Source organism: Engraulis encrasicolus, chromosome 6, assembly GCF_034702125.1.
Source record: "Engraulis encrasicolus isolate BLACKSEA-1 chromosome 6, IST_EnEncr_1.0, whole genome shotgun sequence".
NCBI lineage: Eukaryota > Metazoa > Chordata > Actinopteri > Clupeiformes > Engraulidae > Engraulis > Engraulis encrasicolus.
In genome coordinates, this window is record NC_085862.1 from 54,295,525 (window position 1) to 54,313,563 (window position 18,039).

The window sequence follows — 18,039 nt, forward strand, 5'->3', positions numbered from 1 at the left end:
CGTATGTGTCTCTGTGTGTTGTGCATGTTAGCCCCTGTGTGTGTGTGTGTGTGTGTGTGTCTGTGTCTGTGTCTGTATCTGTGTATGCGTGCGTGCCTGCGTGCATATGTGCGTGTGTATGCACGCGCATGTGTGTGAGTGTGTGTGTGTGTATGCGCGCTTGGGTGTGTGTGTGTGTGAGAACCGTGCAGGGCTGCTTTAGTGGCTCAGTGTAGCGTGTAGTACAGGAGAGCTGGGTCTGGCTGGGGCTCGGGGCTGGGGGGCCGGGGGGGCCGGGGGACCTGAGAGGGGCCTGAGAGCCCTCTGCTCTGGGCTAATCCCCCTGTGTTCAGGAGCCCTGGCCCGTACTTGATGGGCTTGGGCTGGGTAAGAAAAGGGGGCTAGCTGTGCTGCGGTGCTCCCATCTACCTCCCTCCCTCCCTCTCTCCCTCCCTTCTATCCCCTGTTCCCTTGCTTGTTCGACTACCTCGCTTTCTCTCTCCTGTGCCCCCCCCCTCCATACACACCTCACTCTTTCATGCTCTCTCGTATGTCTCATGCCCCCCCCCCCCACCCCTCAGTTCTCAAACACATACACGCACACAAACATGTACACACACACACACACACACACACACACACTGCAATACTCACACAGAAACACACGTTGCATAGACACATGATGTGTACACATGTGTTGTGCATGCACACACACATATTGCACACGTACGTACAAGCAAGCACGTTGCACGTTGCACATTGCACAAACACACACACACACACACACACATATGCACAAGCAACCACGTTGCACGAATGCACACACACACACACGTGCGCACGCACGCACACGCACACACACGCACACACACGCACACGCACACACACAGAAACCCACTCCAACCTTTCCATAACCCACCCTGGAGCCGCAGTGCGAATGAATGAGCTCCAAGTGTTTGGTCAGCAACTATCCATCTTTCTCTCTCTCTCTCTCTCTCTCTCTCTCTCTCTCTCTCTCTCTCTCTGTCTCTGTCTCTCTGTCCACCTAGCTCGTTCCTCTCTGGGTTTCTCTCTCTTGTTTTTCCCTCTTTTTTGCCCTGAGAAAAGACAAGAAACTGTTTTGGAGAGGGAGGTGGGAAGGCTGGGGTGCGTTGGACAGCGATGTGAAGGCTGGAGGGTTGGTAGCAGTGTTGGGGGGTGAGAATGGATCTGAGGATGGATTTTCATTGGCTGACTAGGCTCCACTGGCTAAAGCAGACTCATACAGCTGTGCTATGTTGCTTAGGAGATAAAACGGAAATCCACCAGCCAGACACTGTACGTGGAGGGTCTGCGGAGAGGAATATAATACCCCTTAAATAATAATAATGGGGCCAGTGTGTGGATCTACAGAGCGATAGAAGAACCTTTTGCAGAGTGTTAAAGATGCACCGTGTAATATTTTTAGTAATGTTCCCTTTTTCATGAATACTTACCATCACCATCAAATTCTAAGTATTCATTATGACTGGGAAAATTGCATTTTTCATACATTAAAAGGGGGATCTCCTCCATGGACCAGCTGCAAATATTAGTTTATTACTTAGTAAATATTCATGAAAAATGTTTGGCAACAAGCAACTCAGTTTCAATGAGCAGCATACTTGCAATACCTACTCTGGCCACAATCTTACACAGTGCACCTGTAGCCCCTTAATGCGCGCCATACCTCCAGTGACACGCTGTAATAGTCATTGAAATGTAACTACCACAGCACTACAATACTATGACACAACACAGACCCTTTAGTAATGCACCACGACTTGGTCATTTCCATACTGGTAACAACAAATGTATAAAGCCGCGTCTTAAGGGGTTAAAGAACTGCCCACATTGTTACAGTCTCTGATGTAGTATAGAGCGTAGCAAACCCTCCCAAAGCCTCATACAGATGTTATCCGAGTTGCAGATGTAATTACAACACAAGTAGTTTGATATTACAAAGTTGAAACCACATTTTATCATACCCCTAGTCATGGGTGCCGCTAGGGGGGGGGGAGATGTTACAAATTCTAAGGGCTCAAGCACTGACAAGGGCCCTTAAGAGGGCCCAAAAGCACTAACAGGGGCCCTTAAGGGGCCCAAAATTCGAATCTTTCATAGGGCCCAGAATTTCTGGTGGCGCCCCTGCCCCTAGTGTTGTCATTACATTGGTAAGAGTACTTCAACTTGTACTTCATCCAACTACGGATGCTATGGCAAGCGTGCTATCAGCCTAGAACTAGCTCAGTGGTTTTCACTTGTGCTCCCATGCTGTAGGGTTGCTGGGACTGGCCGATTGAGAGTTTGAGAGAGTTTGAGTCCTGAGTGGGCTGGCTCAGGGTGACCTCTGGTTCCATGGGCCACTTCATCCTTGTAGGAGGCATGGCCGGATTATCCATAACGGCAGCGGCACAGTGCCCAGGGGCACCAAACCTTTTTCACCAGCAAGGGGGCATCACAAGACACAAACTTTACAAATTGTGTTCATAAAAGGGGTACCGGTGAGGAGGTACAGTGCAGGGGTCACTCCATTGGCTTAATATGGTCCTATATGGAGGTATTATAAGGGAAGGAGGGAGAGAGGGATAGGGATAGGGGGATGGTAGTATGGAGAGGGAGAGAGTGAAGAGGAAAAGAACGGAGAGAGAGAGAGAGAGAGAGAGAGAGAGAGAGAGAGAGAGAGAGAGAGAGAGAGGAGAGAGAGGAGAGAGAGAGAGAGAGAGAGAGAGAGAGAGAGAGAGAGAGAGAGAGAGAGAGGTAAAAATTTGAAGCAATGGTACAGTAGGATGGATCGATGGGAGAGAGGGATGGTAAGATGGCAGGAGAGATGGGAGAGTGTGTGTGTGTGTGTGTGTGTGTGTGTGTGTGTGTGTGTGTGTGTGTGTGTGTGTGTGTGTGTGCGAGCATGTGTGTGTGTGTATATGTGTGCATGTGTGTATGGTGGAGCGTCATGGGTGAGGTTTGGGGGCCAGGGTGTGTACAGAAGGGGTGTAGATATGTTTGGGAAAAATGAGTGGGGGGTGCACAGAGATATGGGGTGAGTTAAGGTAATTGTATGTATGTAAAATGTCTTGATATGTAAAAAAACGACTGTTGCAGACCCTGTTTCTTTTTCCCTCTTCAGTTTGTATTGTAAGAATGCCTGACCATAATAAACTTAATTTTATCCAAACTGAGATGTAAACATACCATGACTGAGTAAAATAAAACTTATACAAAAAAACATGGCGGGAGAGATGAATGGAGGAAAGGAGAAAGTGACATAGGATTGAGAGAAGAGTGAGGAGGGAAGAGAGAGGGATGGGTAGGATGGATGGATGGAGGGAAAGAAAGATGATAGGATGAATGGAGGTAGGGTATGGAGTGATGGGGAGGTAGGGAGTGAGGGGGAGAGAATAAAGCCTGGCGCTGGTGGTGGTGGAGCTGGTGGTGGTGGTGGCCATCGGGGGATTACTCAGGGGCCACAGGCCCCAGGGCAGAGGGCTGTTTCCTGGCCGCAGCCCCTGTTTGTCCTGCCTGACCTGGCAGCACTGAGGGCAGATCCAGCCGGCATACACCCCCGATCCCACGCCTGTCTGAAGCTGTTAGCCAGCGTGTGTGAGCAGCTAGCTGGGCTTAGTGTGTCTGGGCCAGGGGAGGGGAGGGGAGGCGAGGAGAGGGGAGGGGAGCGGAGTGTGTGTGTGTGTGTGTGTGTGTGTGTGTGTGTGTGTGTGTGTGTGTGTGTGTGTGTGTGTGTGTGTGTGTGTGTGTGTGTGTGTGTGCGTGCGTATGTGTGTGTGTGTGTGTGTGTGTGTGTGTGCGTGTGAGTGTGTACGTGTGTTTTCCTCACACACTCTTTGTGTCGGGAAGGCTGGATGCGCACCATTGGGTGGGCGCGGGGGCGATTTACGGGTTATGACTTTAGTTTGATTCATCTTATTTCTTTCATATCAGTCTGCGGGACAGAGCCCTGTTGGCTTAACCTCTGCTTTGAACGTGCCCTGTGTTTGGAGCCCATCTCCCATCAGGGCTGAATGCCCACCCTGGCCACTCACTCCTTTCACACACACTTCTGTCTGATAGGCATCTATGTATACTGTATGAAAGCCATTCATATTTTGGAACCTTAACCCATCATCATTTTGGCAACTATTCCAAACGTATTGAAGGCATTCATGTGAATTAATATCTATGTCCTGTATGAATACATAAAAGACAATCATGAACAGGGGACATTGTTGTACCATTATTAAATTAATTCGAGACAAAAAGGTGACAAAACATTCTGGCCACAAATATGTATCATTGGTCAGTCACAGACAGAAAATGGGATTGCATCTGATACTTCAACACCATAATAACTGGGTGGTCACATATGACCGTGAAATTTCGCATAAAAAATGACTGCAAACAATTTTTACAAAATGTTTTGACCGATATCCTGAGGTGCTTTGAGGATTGTTTTTACCATTGATATATCTGTAACGGATATTACTTAAAAGCCTAAAAACAATGGTCAAACCACCCAAAAACCAAACAACCACTTGAACTTCTGGTACGACGATTTGAAGTTGTTTCGGGTGCAACAACAACACCTCTCCCAAACTCAGTTTTTCATTAGACTGCAAGGCTTTGGCTTGCTTTCACGGTTCTGTTCTGCATGCTTTCGGTCCGTGTATTGGACCAACCCAGCCTGGTCTCCAGCGAGAAGGCTTTTCTGTTCCCCTTCCAGAAATAAAAATGAAATCGGCCGATATTTACTTTTCCTCCTCTTGAAGCTTTCACAGCTCAATCGCTTGTTTTGAATAGTCTGTTATTATTTTTCAATTGCTGGATTGAGTGTTGGTTTGAGAAGCCCGTAGCGGACTGCCTTGCTGTTATTTCTGGCCGGCGTATACACTGACGTCTGAGCAAACTGACTGCGGAGAGATGAAGAGATGAAGAGATGGGGGGAGAGAGAGAGAGAGAGAGAGAGAGAGAGAGAGAGAGAGAGAGAGAGAGATTTTACTTTGAGTTTACTGATAAATTACCCAGTTGTAGGGAATGTTATGTAGAATCACTATGGTTACCTCACTTTTTCTGTTAAGAATTGTGCCAGGACTTAACTTCCAATTGCCCATGTGTCAAAAAAGGTCAAATTGCCTACTGTGTAAGTGTGTCTGCCAGAGGACTAAGACCTGTGTCTCTGTCTGTGTTGAAGAGGGGTGTGACACTGGATTTAGTCCTCTTTTTTTCTGCTTTGCGGACAAACTAGGTAATCCCTACCTGGCCAAAGCCTTTCCTAAACAGCCCCTTAGGTCTAGTCTCATTTGCTGCTCATAAGAGTCTGCCTGGAAGTTGTCACTTGAGCTCTTTCGGGTGATGGGCCTGGCCTTAAACTGCCTCTACAAATGTATATTCCCAAATGTCATTTAAATCTCCATATTCAGCAACACTTAACTTGACGCCGCCGTTATACGCATGACACAACAGTGTCATGACAGTGTCGTAACGTAGCCGTAAACATTATGTCAATGTCATAAACATGTTGTGTCATTAAGTGACATTTGGTAATATAAAGACAGGCCTAACAAATTTGACCATAAAATGACATTGCCATCATGTTTATGACTCACCCATGACTGTGTCGTGACACTGCTTTGACACTATTGTCTGTTAAGTCAAGTAAAGTGTGACCCTGTATTCGCATCATCATCATGTTTCACTTTAAGAATTTTAACAAAATGACCTTGAGCAACTTCATCACCTGCTTAACTCATTAAACTAGGCCCATTTAAAACCATGACTTAACGGAAACGGAAACTCACATCCCTCTAACAAAAGGCTACATGCTTCATAGTAACCTAGGCAGCATAGTGTGGCAATTTAAGGTGATTGGCTTGACAAACTGGCTCCTGGTATTTGGGAACATCTGCACATGCACTCGCACTGGCTGTCGGTGGGGGAGAGCCCTCGTGGCCCATGCTAATCATCATGGGGCCGTCGCTGTCGTCACTCGGTGGCCAGCTTATAAAACTGTCGGCCCCACACTCACACACCTGGCAGGAGGACACCCCACATATCCATAGACAGTGGAAAGAGACGGAGAGGGAGTGAGTGTATGAGAGAGGGGGAATAACTTCATCAGTTCAGCAGACTGGAGGCTCACCTTGACAGTCTTAACCTGCCTTTGATGGTGTGTGATTCATTTTCCATGTAGCACCGGGGCAGCTTTGCAGCTTTACAACCTCCATCTAAAATCCTCGCTACTTTTATGAATCTTGCTAACTTCTCTTACTTCACGGGCATGTGCAACATGACGGCCGAGTCGCAGCACTCGCCAGCCGAGGCGGCCAGTCCCGTGGTGGTGTCACCAAATGTAAGTCTGGACTCGCCGATACCCCCTCCGTCGTTGCTGCACCAGGCTCGAACCAAAGACGGGGTGCTCATCAAGTCGGAACCCCGAGGGAGTAGTCCCAACATCGAGCGAGAGGACGGGGTCTCTCTGGGTCAGACGGAGGAACATCTGCCAGCCAGCGGCAGTCGGCGCAGAAAGAGGCCGGTGCAGAGGGGGAAGCCTCCATACAGTTACATCGCCCTAATTGCCATGGCTATAGCCAACTCACCTGAGAGGAAGCTCACCCTGGGTGGTATTTACAAGTTCATCATGGAGCGCTTTCCCTTTTACCGCGAGAACTCCAAAAAGTGGCAGAATTCCATCAGACATAACTTGACCTTGAATGACTGCTTTGTGAAGATTCCAAGAGAACCCGGGAGGCCCGGTAAAGGCAATTATTGGACACTAGATCCAGCGGCTGAAGACATGTTTGACAACGGTAGCTTCCTGCGGAGACGAAAGAGGTTTAAGCGCACCGACGTGAGTACTTACCCCGGTTACATGCAGAGCTCCAGCGCATTCACACCGGCACCCATGGGCAGACCGACCTACCCCAACACCCTGTACCCGGCAATGGGATCCAGCTACGGCTCTCAGCTGACAGCATCCCCTCACCCGGCCATGCTGCATCACTACCAGGCCTCGGCCGGGGTCGGCCAAGGACAGTCACGCATGTTCAGCATAGACAACATCATAAGTCAACAAACGGTCATGCAAAGCGGGACGGGGGTAGACCTGAACTCTCAAGCTCTCGGCTTGGGCAGTGGCGACTTGGGTACCATGCCTTCCAGCTGCTCTGTCACCGGCGCAGACCCCACATGCTATCAGACGCAGTCCGTTAATCCAGGAAACATGTTAAGTAGAAATAGTGGCTGTGTGACTTCAAATCTCACGTCGGGCTATCCGTACACCACCTCGGCCTCACCACCTCACATATCCGCGGTGTCACAGTCCAGTTATTCCGCGGGTAGTTCACAGGTGTACTGCACGGGTAACAGAATCTCCTTGCCCCCCGTGCGCTCTGGGTCTTGCGGGGAGCACACAGAACAACTCCTTGGACTATCTGGACCCACCATGAACACATATAACAACTCTTACATGAGGCAGACCAACTTTGCGTCAGGCCTTGAGCGGTACATGTGAGAGAGGGAGATGCGCAATATCCCCAAGACTGAACGGCCAGTAGCCCACACGCGAGACAGAATGTCCCAGAAACATTCCAGTACAAATATGTTGTTAAAGTTTTTAATATATGTTGTTGTGCTTGTTTGTTGTTTTTTATTGCTGAACATATGGTCACTGTTGGGGGAAAATGTTGGATCCTTTAAATGTAATTAGCAGTTGAAATTGTATAAACCCTGGAGACGTGGAGTTAGACTTGTCTAAATTGTGCGTTTCAGAAATTATGAAATGGGATGTAACAACCATAGGTTATTTTAATGAGTGATAATAAACGTGAATCAGTCCCAATGTGTTTTTATCTAAATGAGTTTTTCACACGACTTCTTGTAGATGTTTTACATGTGTATGACATTTGTTGTATAAATTTAAGTGTGACAGTTTAATAAAGTGCGATATTCCAGTAAACTGCTGCCTGTGGGTCGCGTCTTTGGGTGCCACAATGCTTCATTCATGCCTACAATCTAACATTCTGGCCTATACTATCTCTCACGTCTAAACAGACAAGAACACATGTTCAACATAAACCCATGCACTGATGTTGCTTAATTAAAGAGCAATTTTAGTCCCGCACTCCATGTCATCTTTAAAGCACTTGATGCGTTAAAGCAAGTATAGTCTCGATTATTTCCTAATAGCATCATTTTCAATTCATTGGGCCTATTTCTCAGGTGAAGACACAGCATCAACTATCCGTTAAGTAGAGTGCCAAAACAGGGGTACTTATTTGCCCTATAACGTCCAGCAGTGTTATTTTTCCTATGTATCACCTCAGCCATGGCTGAAATAATTAAAAGGGCACACACTTCACCGTGGTGGTACTCAAATGGAAATAGCCTATTAGTTTTAGAAATTATGTGTATGCAAGGCCTACTGTTGGCATGGGCTTGCTACAGACTTTCAGATAGCCTAATGAAGTACCATCTGCTGCTGGTAGGCCCTATTTATTTAACTTTTACGATATTATAACGGCTTAAAGAGTGTAGGCCTACCAACGACACACGCTGACAAGCATTTCCCTTTCCCCGTGAGCTAATAAAGAAGAGAGGGGTTTGGTGTACGGTTTTTTAAAACAAAGGCTGAGCGACATCTGGTGGTTGTGCTTCAAAGTGTATTGTCCTCTTCTCCGAATCTGACGACAACAAAGCATAATTAAACATGGCATAGGCCTACAATGGATTTGGACATGAAACGGGAAAGTCAAACTCACCACATGCATCCAATCTGACGCGTAAGATATAGATTACAACCCAGGGCCGGTTTTTAGCATAGGCCGGCTAGGCGGTCGCCTAGAGCGCCATGTGAAGAAGGGGCGCCGAAATGGCGCTCTCCTATGCGTAATTTTGCGATATGAAGTTTTTTTATGAAGTCGCAATCAACAAAGAGTGGCGAAAGCGCTCCTCACGGCAAAGCGCCCCTCAGCCAATAGTAATATCTCTTCCAACTGTCTCTGGGAAGTCTGTGAACCAATAAACAGACAGTTCTGAGAAAGGGGGCGGGACGAGTGACAGCGTGCGATCTGTTTTGAATTTGGAGACTCACTCGAGAGACAGAGGGGGCAAGCGCAAACAGTAGTGCTGCTCTGCTGGATGGAGATTATTATGTTCTCATTAAACCACTCATTGCATGATGCAGGAGTTTCAGAGGGTGTTTTGGAACTATGTGATTTAATCAGCAACCGTTTGTGATTATGGAAAGCCTAATAGTTATGAGGTTACTATTTGGAATTAGAGAGAAAAAGAGCTTTGTTTTTGATCAGAGAAATCGCTAGTTAGCATGCTAACATTAGCCAAGTATGCCAAGCAATGAAATCCAGTAAAGTAGCTGTTAGTAGCCTACTCACTACTCACTAACACCCACCTGATATAATACTTGCTTAGGTTGACAAGCAATGTAAAGTAAGACTGGTGCAATGTTTAAAACAATTTTAGCTGCCATATCTCCTTCCATCCACATGAATTACCTGCTTGTTGTAAGCTTAAAAAAACATTAATTTCCAGACCAGAATGACATAGCCTACATTAATCATGTAACAGAACCATGCACAGCAGACAAGTGAGGCTATTTACTATATTTTGTATATTATGAAATTCAATAGCGTGACAGCTCTTCTCCCTTTCTCTCACCCTGTCCCTCCAAACACATAGATAGCCCCCTTCTCATTCTCCTACTCACAAATGCACCACTATTTCCAGTCCAGAAATGAAATTGGTTTGGAAGACAGCACAAATGTGTAGCTTATTAAAATTGTTATGCTGCCATGCTTTGTGATGCTGTAGTGTAGATCAATGCAGACCTCCTTGGTAGGCTTATTGTCTACACATGCATTTTACATGCAAATGTACTGTATCACTCTCCTGGCATTTCAATTTCACGTTACAATTCAAACACATTGATAACCTCCCTCTCATCTGGGGTTGGGGGCCCCACCACCATCACATCCAACACACCACACAGTGAAGCTACTTTCATGCGACTCAATCTGATGTGTTGGTCGCCTGTCAAAAAGAACCACAAATCCATTTGATGAAAAACGGTTATTGTTCTTGATGCTATTTAGTTAAGCTTACTAAGGATATTAGTCTTGTGTTCTGTGAGGTAGGCCTATAAGAAAGACTTTTTTTTCTTTCAAAGGTAAGGGGGGGGGGGCAGAACTCAAACTCGCCTAGGGCACCAAATAAGCCAGAACCGGCCAGATTCTCTCAAACAAAACAATTATCTTTATTTGTGTTTCAATGTGATTGTAGCTGGGCATAGCATTCATTATGTAAATCATCAAAGTGTGTTGTCAAGCAAGGCCACTGTCCACGCTCTGTAGTAGACCTACTACTTGTAGATGCGCATGGATGAATAATCTATCCAGGGTAGGCTACTACTCACAGATCACCACTAGATGTCAGAGTCTCCACATGAACGGCCACTGAGATCTCGGCGACGACTAGTTGCGTGTGAATGAACTTGAGAGTGCGTAGGTAAAGGCACTACTAGTCATCTTGTGGTGGGAAAGGTCTATAAGGATTATTGTCCTAATTCAGAACGATTGGTATTCACATATTTACAAATTAGGCCTAATTATCCAAATACGCATGCAAACTATAATTGCAATATGAATTCATACATAGCATACACTTTATTCGCAGAATCAGGGCCAGAATTATGAAACAAATGGCGCAAATTATAATTACCGATTGCATGGTTGCTGCATGGGTCGTTCTGTTCACTGCTTTCGTTCATAGAATAAAACACATAGAAGTTCTCTGACAGGATTATTTTCCTGCATTATTTTATTTTAACCTCCTGTAGACTATTTATTTTCACATCATTAAATTATGCAACCGTCTTCTTTCTAGTTTACGCAAGGAACAGGCCTACTCGTTGACTGCAGATTATGCTGTGCATATTAAAAAAACAAACAAACAAAAAAACGAAACAAAAAACAATACTTCAGTATAATTTTAGAGAACAGACAGGCTGAACATAGTCTGTTAGTAGTTGATGATTTTTAATTCCCTTTGCGTAGATCACAGCAAATGTTTTGTAGATGGGCACAGGCTACTGTACATTGCAAATGACAGAGCGTTAAAGGAATGTCAATATTCGATTTTGCTGGTTCCCATGTATCATTCTCCTCGTGCTTGGCTGGAGGTCATTATGGGTCATTACAGTTGGAATTAATTTGGAGTCCATTAAAGCTAATGGAGCATGCGCTCGACTAGGGACTTGTTTTGGACACGGAGACGGATGAGGTGCAGATGGAAGCTAAGCGTGGAGGCTTTACGCACCTACTATTGTGATGTGGCTGACTAATGAAACGGAATGCCAGTTGCAGTCTTGTGGTGTCGAATTATTATTGCGCACAGCATAGTATAGCTACCTTGTCATCTGGCCGGGATGACGGTGACGAATTGAAGCAGGTTTGCAGTGGACGGCTCGCATGTGTGCCTCGTCCCTCACGCTCACTGCTGCTGGAGGGTATGGGAGTTATGTGGAGCACCTAGATGGATGGTGTTATGCTTTCTTGACAAGCAAAACATAAAACCCGTGAAAAGTGGTGTAGGATTAATTGCCTGGTGAATTCACTTAGGGAGGGGGATGTGTCAAGATTTCTCCATGTTTTAAAGATTCCTGATGACATATGCAATATTATAATATTTTAATTGGACTAATATCCTCAGACATGCATGCAAGACATATAAATTAAACGGGCTGTAAGCAACTTCACCTTCTTCTTCTTTTTCTTCTTCTTCTTCTTCTTCTTCTTCTTCTTCTTCTTCTTCTTCTTCTTCTTCTTCTTCTTCTTCTTTTAAAGAGCTATGGGTTTTGGGAAAGCAGCCTTGGAATTCTCAGAAAGGAAGTTCAGCTGCTCACAATTTGTTTTGGTTGTATGCAAAATAAGTTTTACGCACAGTTATTTCTACAATGGGCGTTATTATGGAAAATGGAATCATTTGATTTAATGTTAACGCAGGAGCAACTTCAATTCGCATAGTTCAAAAATATGCAAACATGTGTATTTTTAAATCAAGAAGCGAATGAAAGCATGAAGCAATGCAATGACAACCGGTGTTTAAAAACGGAAAACAGAATAAATAATGAAATGCTGGCTTAAAATGGTATAGCCTAAAGAAACATTAGGCCTAGTTATTAGAAGTATCTGTATTCAGAGAAGGTACAGGCACAGTAGCCACCACGAACGGTCAGAAAGTAGAAATCCTATAGCTGTCAGCCTTTTAAAGTAAAATAGTTCTCACATTATTGAATGTAGGCCTATCGTTTATTTCATTAATATTTATAATTGCATTATAACATGCTTATCGATCTACATTAATTAGCCTACAATTTACCATAACCATAATTTTAACCAAACACACGCACCTCTTTACACAAACAATTGCAAAGACGCATTACATGTAGGCCTATTTATAATCTGGAAACATATTGAGCTGCCTACCACAAAAAACAGCCGATGCGCATAACTGATCTCAATGTGTAGTTAAATAGCCTACAACAAAATACGTAGGCCTATGTTATTAATAGGCAATAGCTATCAATGATATCTTCTTTGGGACACGGCAAGTGTTTCAAATAGCCTAATCCATATTATTGGCAATAATTGTCTTCATTTTAATCTTACCCGTCTGCAGCCGTTGAATTAGACTTGATTTCAATATAAACATCTTATTGAAATAAAGCATGACCATGCTGGATCTGCATTTTCCGTTCCGACTGTTAAATTATAAACTCTGTTGACATTAAACGCGTTTCCTGTTTTGCGCATTATAACACGCTCTGCTATTTTCATGAGTAAAATGCGTGGAAAAAGAGCTAACATAAATGCTACATTTAATTTGTACTATGATCTAGGCTGTGCAATAGCTCAAGTTCAGGTGTAGACGCACATCACTTCACCTTCTGGGATATCTCCACCACCAAGCACCAAGCCGCGTCTTCGGCCGCCTCGTTTAGTTCCTGGTGCTGTGACATGCTGGTCATGTGATCAACGCAGTTGAATAAATACTTTTTGAGAGCCGCAAGGGGGGAGAGTCACTAGTTCGCACTGTGAACAAGCGACCTGCCAGGACGTCAAAAATACTTTCAAAAAGTCCCATAAATTCAAGTGGCTATATCTGCGAGATACAGAAAAGCAACCCGTCGCGTTTTTTTATTATCTCGGGGAAATCGCTAAGAAGCTGTTTGTGTGTGATCCGCGGAGGAATATGATCTGCATGAGTTAACCTATATTTAGTCTGCATGCCTTATCGACTCATTTGCACCTCCTGCGACGCGTTTTAATCAGTCACACAATCGGGTAATGTAGACTTTTCAAGTCTTGTTCTTGTAGTCTTGTTCAATAGCCTAGTTGGAGAGTTTCTCATGCAACTGAAGACGCAAACCAAAGCGTGTTTGATTGCTGGAGGAGAGGGCGTTCTTTAGTTAGGAGTGCCCATCTCCCCGACTGGACTGGCGAGTGTCACAGAGAGACCGAGGGACCTGCGGAGCGAGACGGCGGGGAAAGAGAACGTGAAGGCGCACATTCAACATGACCCTGGGCACGGATATGTCCGACAGCTCAGCATTGTCAGATGATGTGGATATAGACGTGGTCGGTGGAGACATAGCTGTCGGTAAGGACGGAAAGTATCTACACCACCACAGTTTCCACTTGGACAATGACTCGGACGACAATCTGTCTCAAAATGCGGGCGAAGGAGCCTCCTCGCCCAGCCACAGCAACTTGGACTGTCCGCAAGACCGTGGAGGCGTCGGAGGGGACGTGGGTGCCGGGGACATGACAGCCGAAAAGCCCAGTAAGAACACTCTTGTCAAACCTCCCTACTCCTATATTGCTCTGATCACAATGTCTATCCTCCAGAGCCCAAAGAAACGGTTGACTCTGAGCGAGATCTGTGAGTTCATCAGCAACAGGTTTCCTTACTACAGGGAGAAATTCCCCGCGTGGCAGAACTCAATTCGCCACAATCTCTCGTTAAACGATTGCTTTGTGAAAATTCCGCGGGAGCCCGGAAACCCGGGCAAGGGCAATTACTGGACCCTCGACCCGGACTCCGCAGACATGTTCGACAACGGGAGTTTTCTACGCAGGAGGAAGCGCTTCAAGCGCCACCAAGCCAACGAGATTCTCAGGGAAGCGGGCGGCTTCTTGCCAGGGTTCGGCTACGGCCCATATGGCTACAATTACGGTCTGCAGCTGCAGAACTTCCACGCTCACCATCCCTATCACCCTCACCACCCCGCAGGCACTTTCCCTTTCCAAAATGCACCTTGTGCTCTCCCTTCCCCAGCCTCCATATTCTCCACGCCACATACCCTTCCCTCGCTTCTGGGGGCCGAACTGAGAAAGCCATTTTACCCCCAGCTAAGCCCGACACTGCCCGGACTCCCCCCGCTCAAAACGGACAGCAGCGCGCCCCCTCGGCCGTCCTTCTCCATAGACAACATCATAGGTGCCACCACCAACCCTCCGGCCTTGCCATACAATGCGCAACCGGGCAGTCAGACTCAAATCCTGGCCATGCTTACTCCCTCGCTCGCATCGGCTTCCAACCACTTGAATCTCGGACAGGAAAGTGTGTTACAGCCAACTGCACAATCTTTTGCCAGCAAAACTACAGCTATGAACAATTGCCATTTCTAAAAACTGGGGGTCATCCTCCCAAAAGCACAGAGTTCCTTTAATTCCATTCTGGTATTGTCGTCATTTGTTAAGGTAGGATAAAATATTCTTTGCGTAACTGACTTTTTTATTCTCCACTCCTAAAATAATATAAGAGAAAAGCAAATGACCACAGTTGGCTACTTATATTTATGAATTTGTATATATGTAAATAGAATTTAAAAATCGAGTAATAGGGAAACATTGCTTAGACAAAGTATATGACACTTCGAAAAAATAAATTTGGAGCACACAGTCTCACCTTCTGTGGCCTGGGCCCTGCCTTAGCCCTAAGCGGAAGACCAGCTGTTTGACTACATAACAAATAGCCAATAACTCCTGCTCTGATGCCATACACTTTCTTGCTGGCTGACAAAAAAATGAAGTTTCTTTTTATCGCTATGTCATTGTTTTATATTATTATGTGAGTTTGTGAAAAGCACTGTTAAATACCGAGACTGAATACTCAGGTTTTGAAATTGTTTTGAAGCACATTGCTGGAGACCGAGGGGAGTGTAAATATATCACAGGCTAAAACATTTCCCCCACTCGCCCCCTTTGTTCTTCACATAGTGGTGTATTTGTGAATCTATGATTATTATATTATTTTATTATTTTGTCAATAGGCAATTACATGTGGTTTGGTGTAAATCGCATTACCTCTCTCCTCTTTGACCGTTGTGCATACGTTCCCTAGGCTATTTCATTGAAAGTAATCTGTGAAAAAAAGTTATGTGTAAAGAAAGACGAAACACTTAATGTCCATGGGTCATTTTTGTTGTAACGACAAAAATAAATGTTTGTGAAATTTTACCATATGCTTTTTCTTTCTGAATTTGTTTTGTTGTTTAACTTTGCCCCTTGCCCCCCTCGCCAGAAATACCCACGAGTGTTTAGCTATCTTTACAGCCTGCAGGCCGAACCTGAGGATATTCCATTTAGAAATAGGCCCACATGTAGAAATCGTAATACACAGTTAACAATATTGGTGTGTTATTGTTATTTATTCTTATCTGGAGAAGTCAAGCTCATTGTGCCATTTAACCATAACCAACCCATAGATATCCACATGGAACAGGTGTCAGAATCATGTCAAGCTAAAACATCTGCACGTTTTATTATAACAGGTTCAGTCGGCCTGTTTCTGTGGCTTTACAATAGAATGCATTATCCGTGTTGTGACAACAGAGTTTTTGTGTGTCTATAGTGTATGAGAGTTAATGGCCTGTCCATGTAGTCTACTATGTTGTTTCATGTCAGAAGGAGCTGAAACTCAAACTACGGTAGTCCTCTTGTGTGGCTCTAGCATGAAAGGACATTATTCGGTGAATAACAAAGCTGCAACTGAATGGGGACATCATGGTTCCAAAGCCCGTAATTGAATGTGAGGGTTCTACATGGATACCACACGATCTCATGGGGATCCGTGGCTAATTTGTAGTAGCATTTTTTTTTCTCCCTTCACTCTCGGTCTCTAATCCACGTTAATGCGGCCTACTTGGCCGTTTGTTGACGTTGTTCTGAAGACCAGAGGACGCGCTCCCTTGGGCCTGAATGCGCACCCAGCGAGTGGTCTCCATGCACAAGCCACACACATTTACCTCTGAAAAGCGATCTTCTTATTAAAAAGGCGCTCGCTTGCGCGCTTTCCATTTCATCTGTCCTGGTGCGGGACGTGCACACAAAGGAGACAACTGGGATCTTTGGCTAAAGCTAGAAGAGGTGCATTTTGAACTCGACTGAGCACGTGGTCTTGCATTCAAAGGTTTCAGAAAGGTGCATCTATTTAGCAGCTCAGTGTGCAGATAGTTAAATTCACGTGGATGGGGTTTGCTTCTGACAGCTGATTATGAATCAGTGGCCCAGGTGGGAGGCCAGACACCCCAAGTGGCAGGCCTCCACTTCTGGCTGCTTGAGGTATGTGTGGACTCTGAGGGGAAACTCCAGTGAATTAGGTGAGATATTATACTTTTACTGTCCGCCATTTCCTCATTTGCCCTTTTTTGGCACTGTGCGCTCTTGCCAATTTCTTAAACGAAAAGAGGAATTGCCTTCCTCTAAAAGCTATGAGGATATTATGGCCTAAATCACACAAGGCAATCACACAAGGCAATCTGGGGACACAATAGGCCTACCTGAATTAACCTATGAAATAGATCCCGAAAGAGAAGGCTGCTGCTCAACTAGGCTAAATGATTTACGAACAGGGGATGACATGCGCAACAGTGTTTTGCCATTGACAGTTTCATCAAGACTATATTAAACGGTATTTTACATTCAAAGTTCGCGGGGAAGATAGACCCATGCTTCAAAAGAAACTTCTATTGAAGAGGGAATCTGGTCATTTTCTGTAGTCTAGAAATGCGAATTAACGTGTTTCCTTTGCTTGCACCAACCGGTCTCCACAAATAAATAAATAAAAAGAGCCAAAGTGATCTTAAATGGAACCGAGAGGCAAAGGGCCCAAACGTTCTGTTAAGAGTGAAGGTGGCCTATAGGCTAGGCCCAACTTTCTTAAAGGCTTATATGCCACTTAAGCAACAGTAACAATTCTACTAAACACTTTGTTATCCACTGTATCACATGAACAATCAAACAGGCTATCCAGCTATCTCCTTCCCCTTTTCTCAGTGAAACACACACACACACACACACACACACACACACACACACACACACACACACACACACACACACACACACACACACACACACACACACACGCGCGCGCGCGCACACACACACACACACACACTTCACGTCTCTGTATTCTTGCGCGCGCGTGTGAATATTTTTTTTTTAATAATTATTGTTTCGGATTATTTTTAATGGCTTATTCTGTAATGTGTGGACTTATAACGCGAGCCATTTGTCTTAGTCTATTATTTGTTGAGAGGAAGTCGAAGTGGCGGATTTTTCTTGTGGAATAGAGCCGGCTATGGAATAAGGCTATAGCTGTTTCGTGTCACAGCGGGATATTATGGAAAACAACACAGATCTCTGTCCTTTAATCCGATGCAACTTGTAAATCATAGGTCTTAAGGATGCGCTCTAAAGTGTTTCTAATTGCTGCTTCGATTTTTTTTTCTCTGAAGGCGACGTAAGAGACCACCCACGGCCATTTTACACGGAGCACATTTCTCTTGACAGACTAGGCGATGTTTTAGGAAAGCAGATCTTGTGGCCGTTTTTATATTTGTTTGTTGTTGTTTACTTTCATGCCTTAAAACGAGACTGTTCCGGGCGCGCGTCTGGAAGTGAGCGAGGAAAGCCCGAGGTGCCGGTATAATGGCTGGCCTGATCTGCGTCTTGCTTTAGCATTTCTCCGCCA

General features: G+C 45.1%; 2 protein-coding genes across 2 annotated transcripts; both read left to right on the forward strand.

Annotated features, from left to right (window-relative positions):
• Positions 1-6,232: 6,232 nt before the first annotated feature.
• On the forward strand, positions 6,233-7,498 carry foxe3 (forkhead box E3). Its single transcript, XM_063200311.1, has one exon. It carries the CDS (start codon positions 6,233-6,235, stop codon positions 7,496-7,498), a length of 1,266 nt encoding a protein of 421 aa, XP_063056381.1.
• A 5,589-nt stretch (positions 7,499-13,087) lies between these two features.
• On the forward strand, positions 13,088-15,521 carry foxd2 (forkhead box D2). Its single transcript, XM_063200312.1, has one exon. It carries the CDS (start codon positions 13,575-13,577, stop codon positions 14,688-14,690), a length of 1,116 nt encoding a protein of 371 aa, XP_063056382.1. The 5' UTR covers positions 13,088-13,574; the 3' UTR covers positions 14,691-15,521.
• The last annotated feature ends 2,518 nt before the right edge of the window (positions 15,522-18,039 follow it).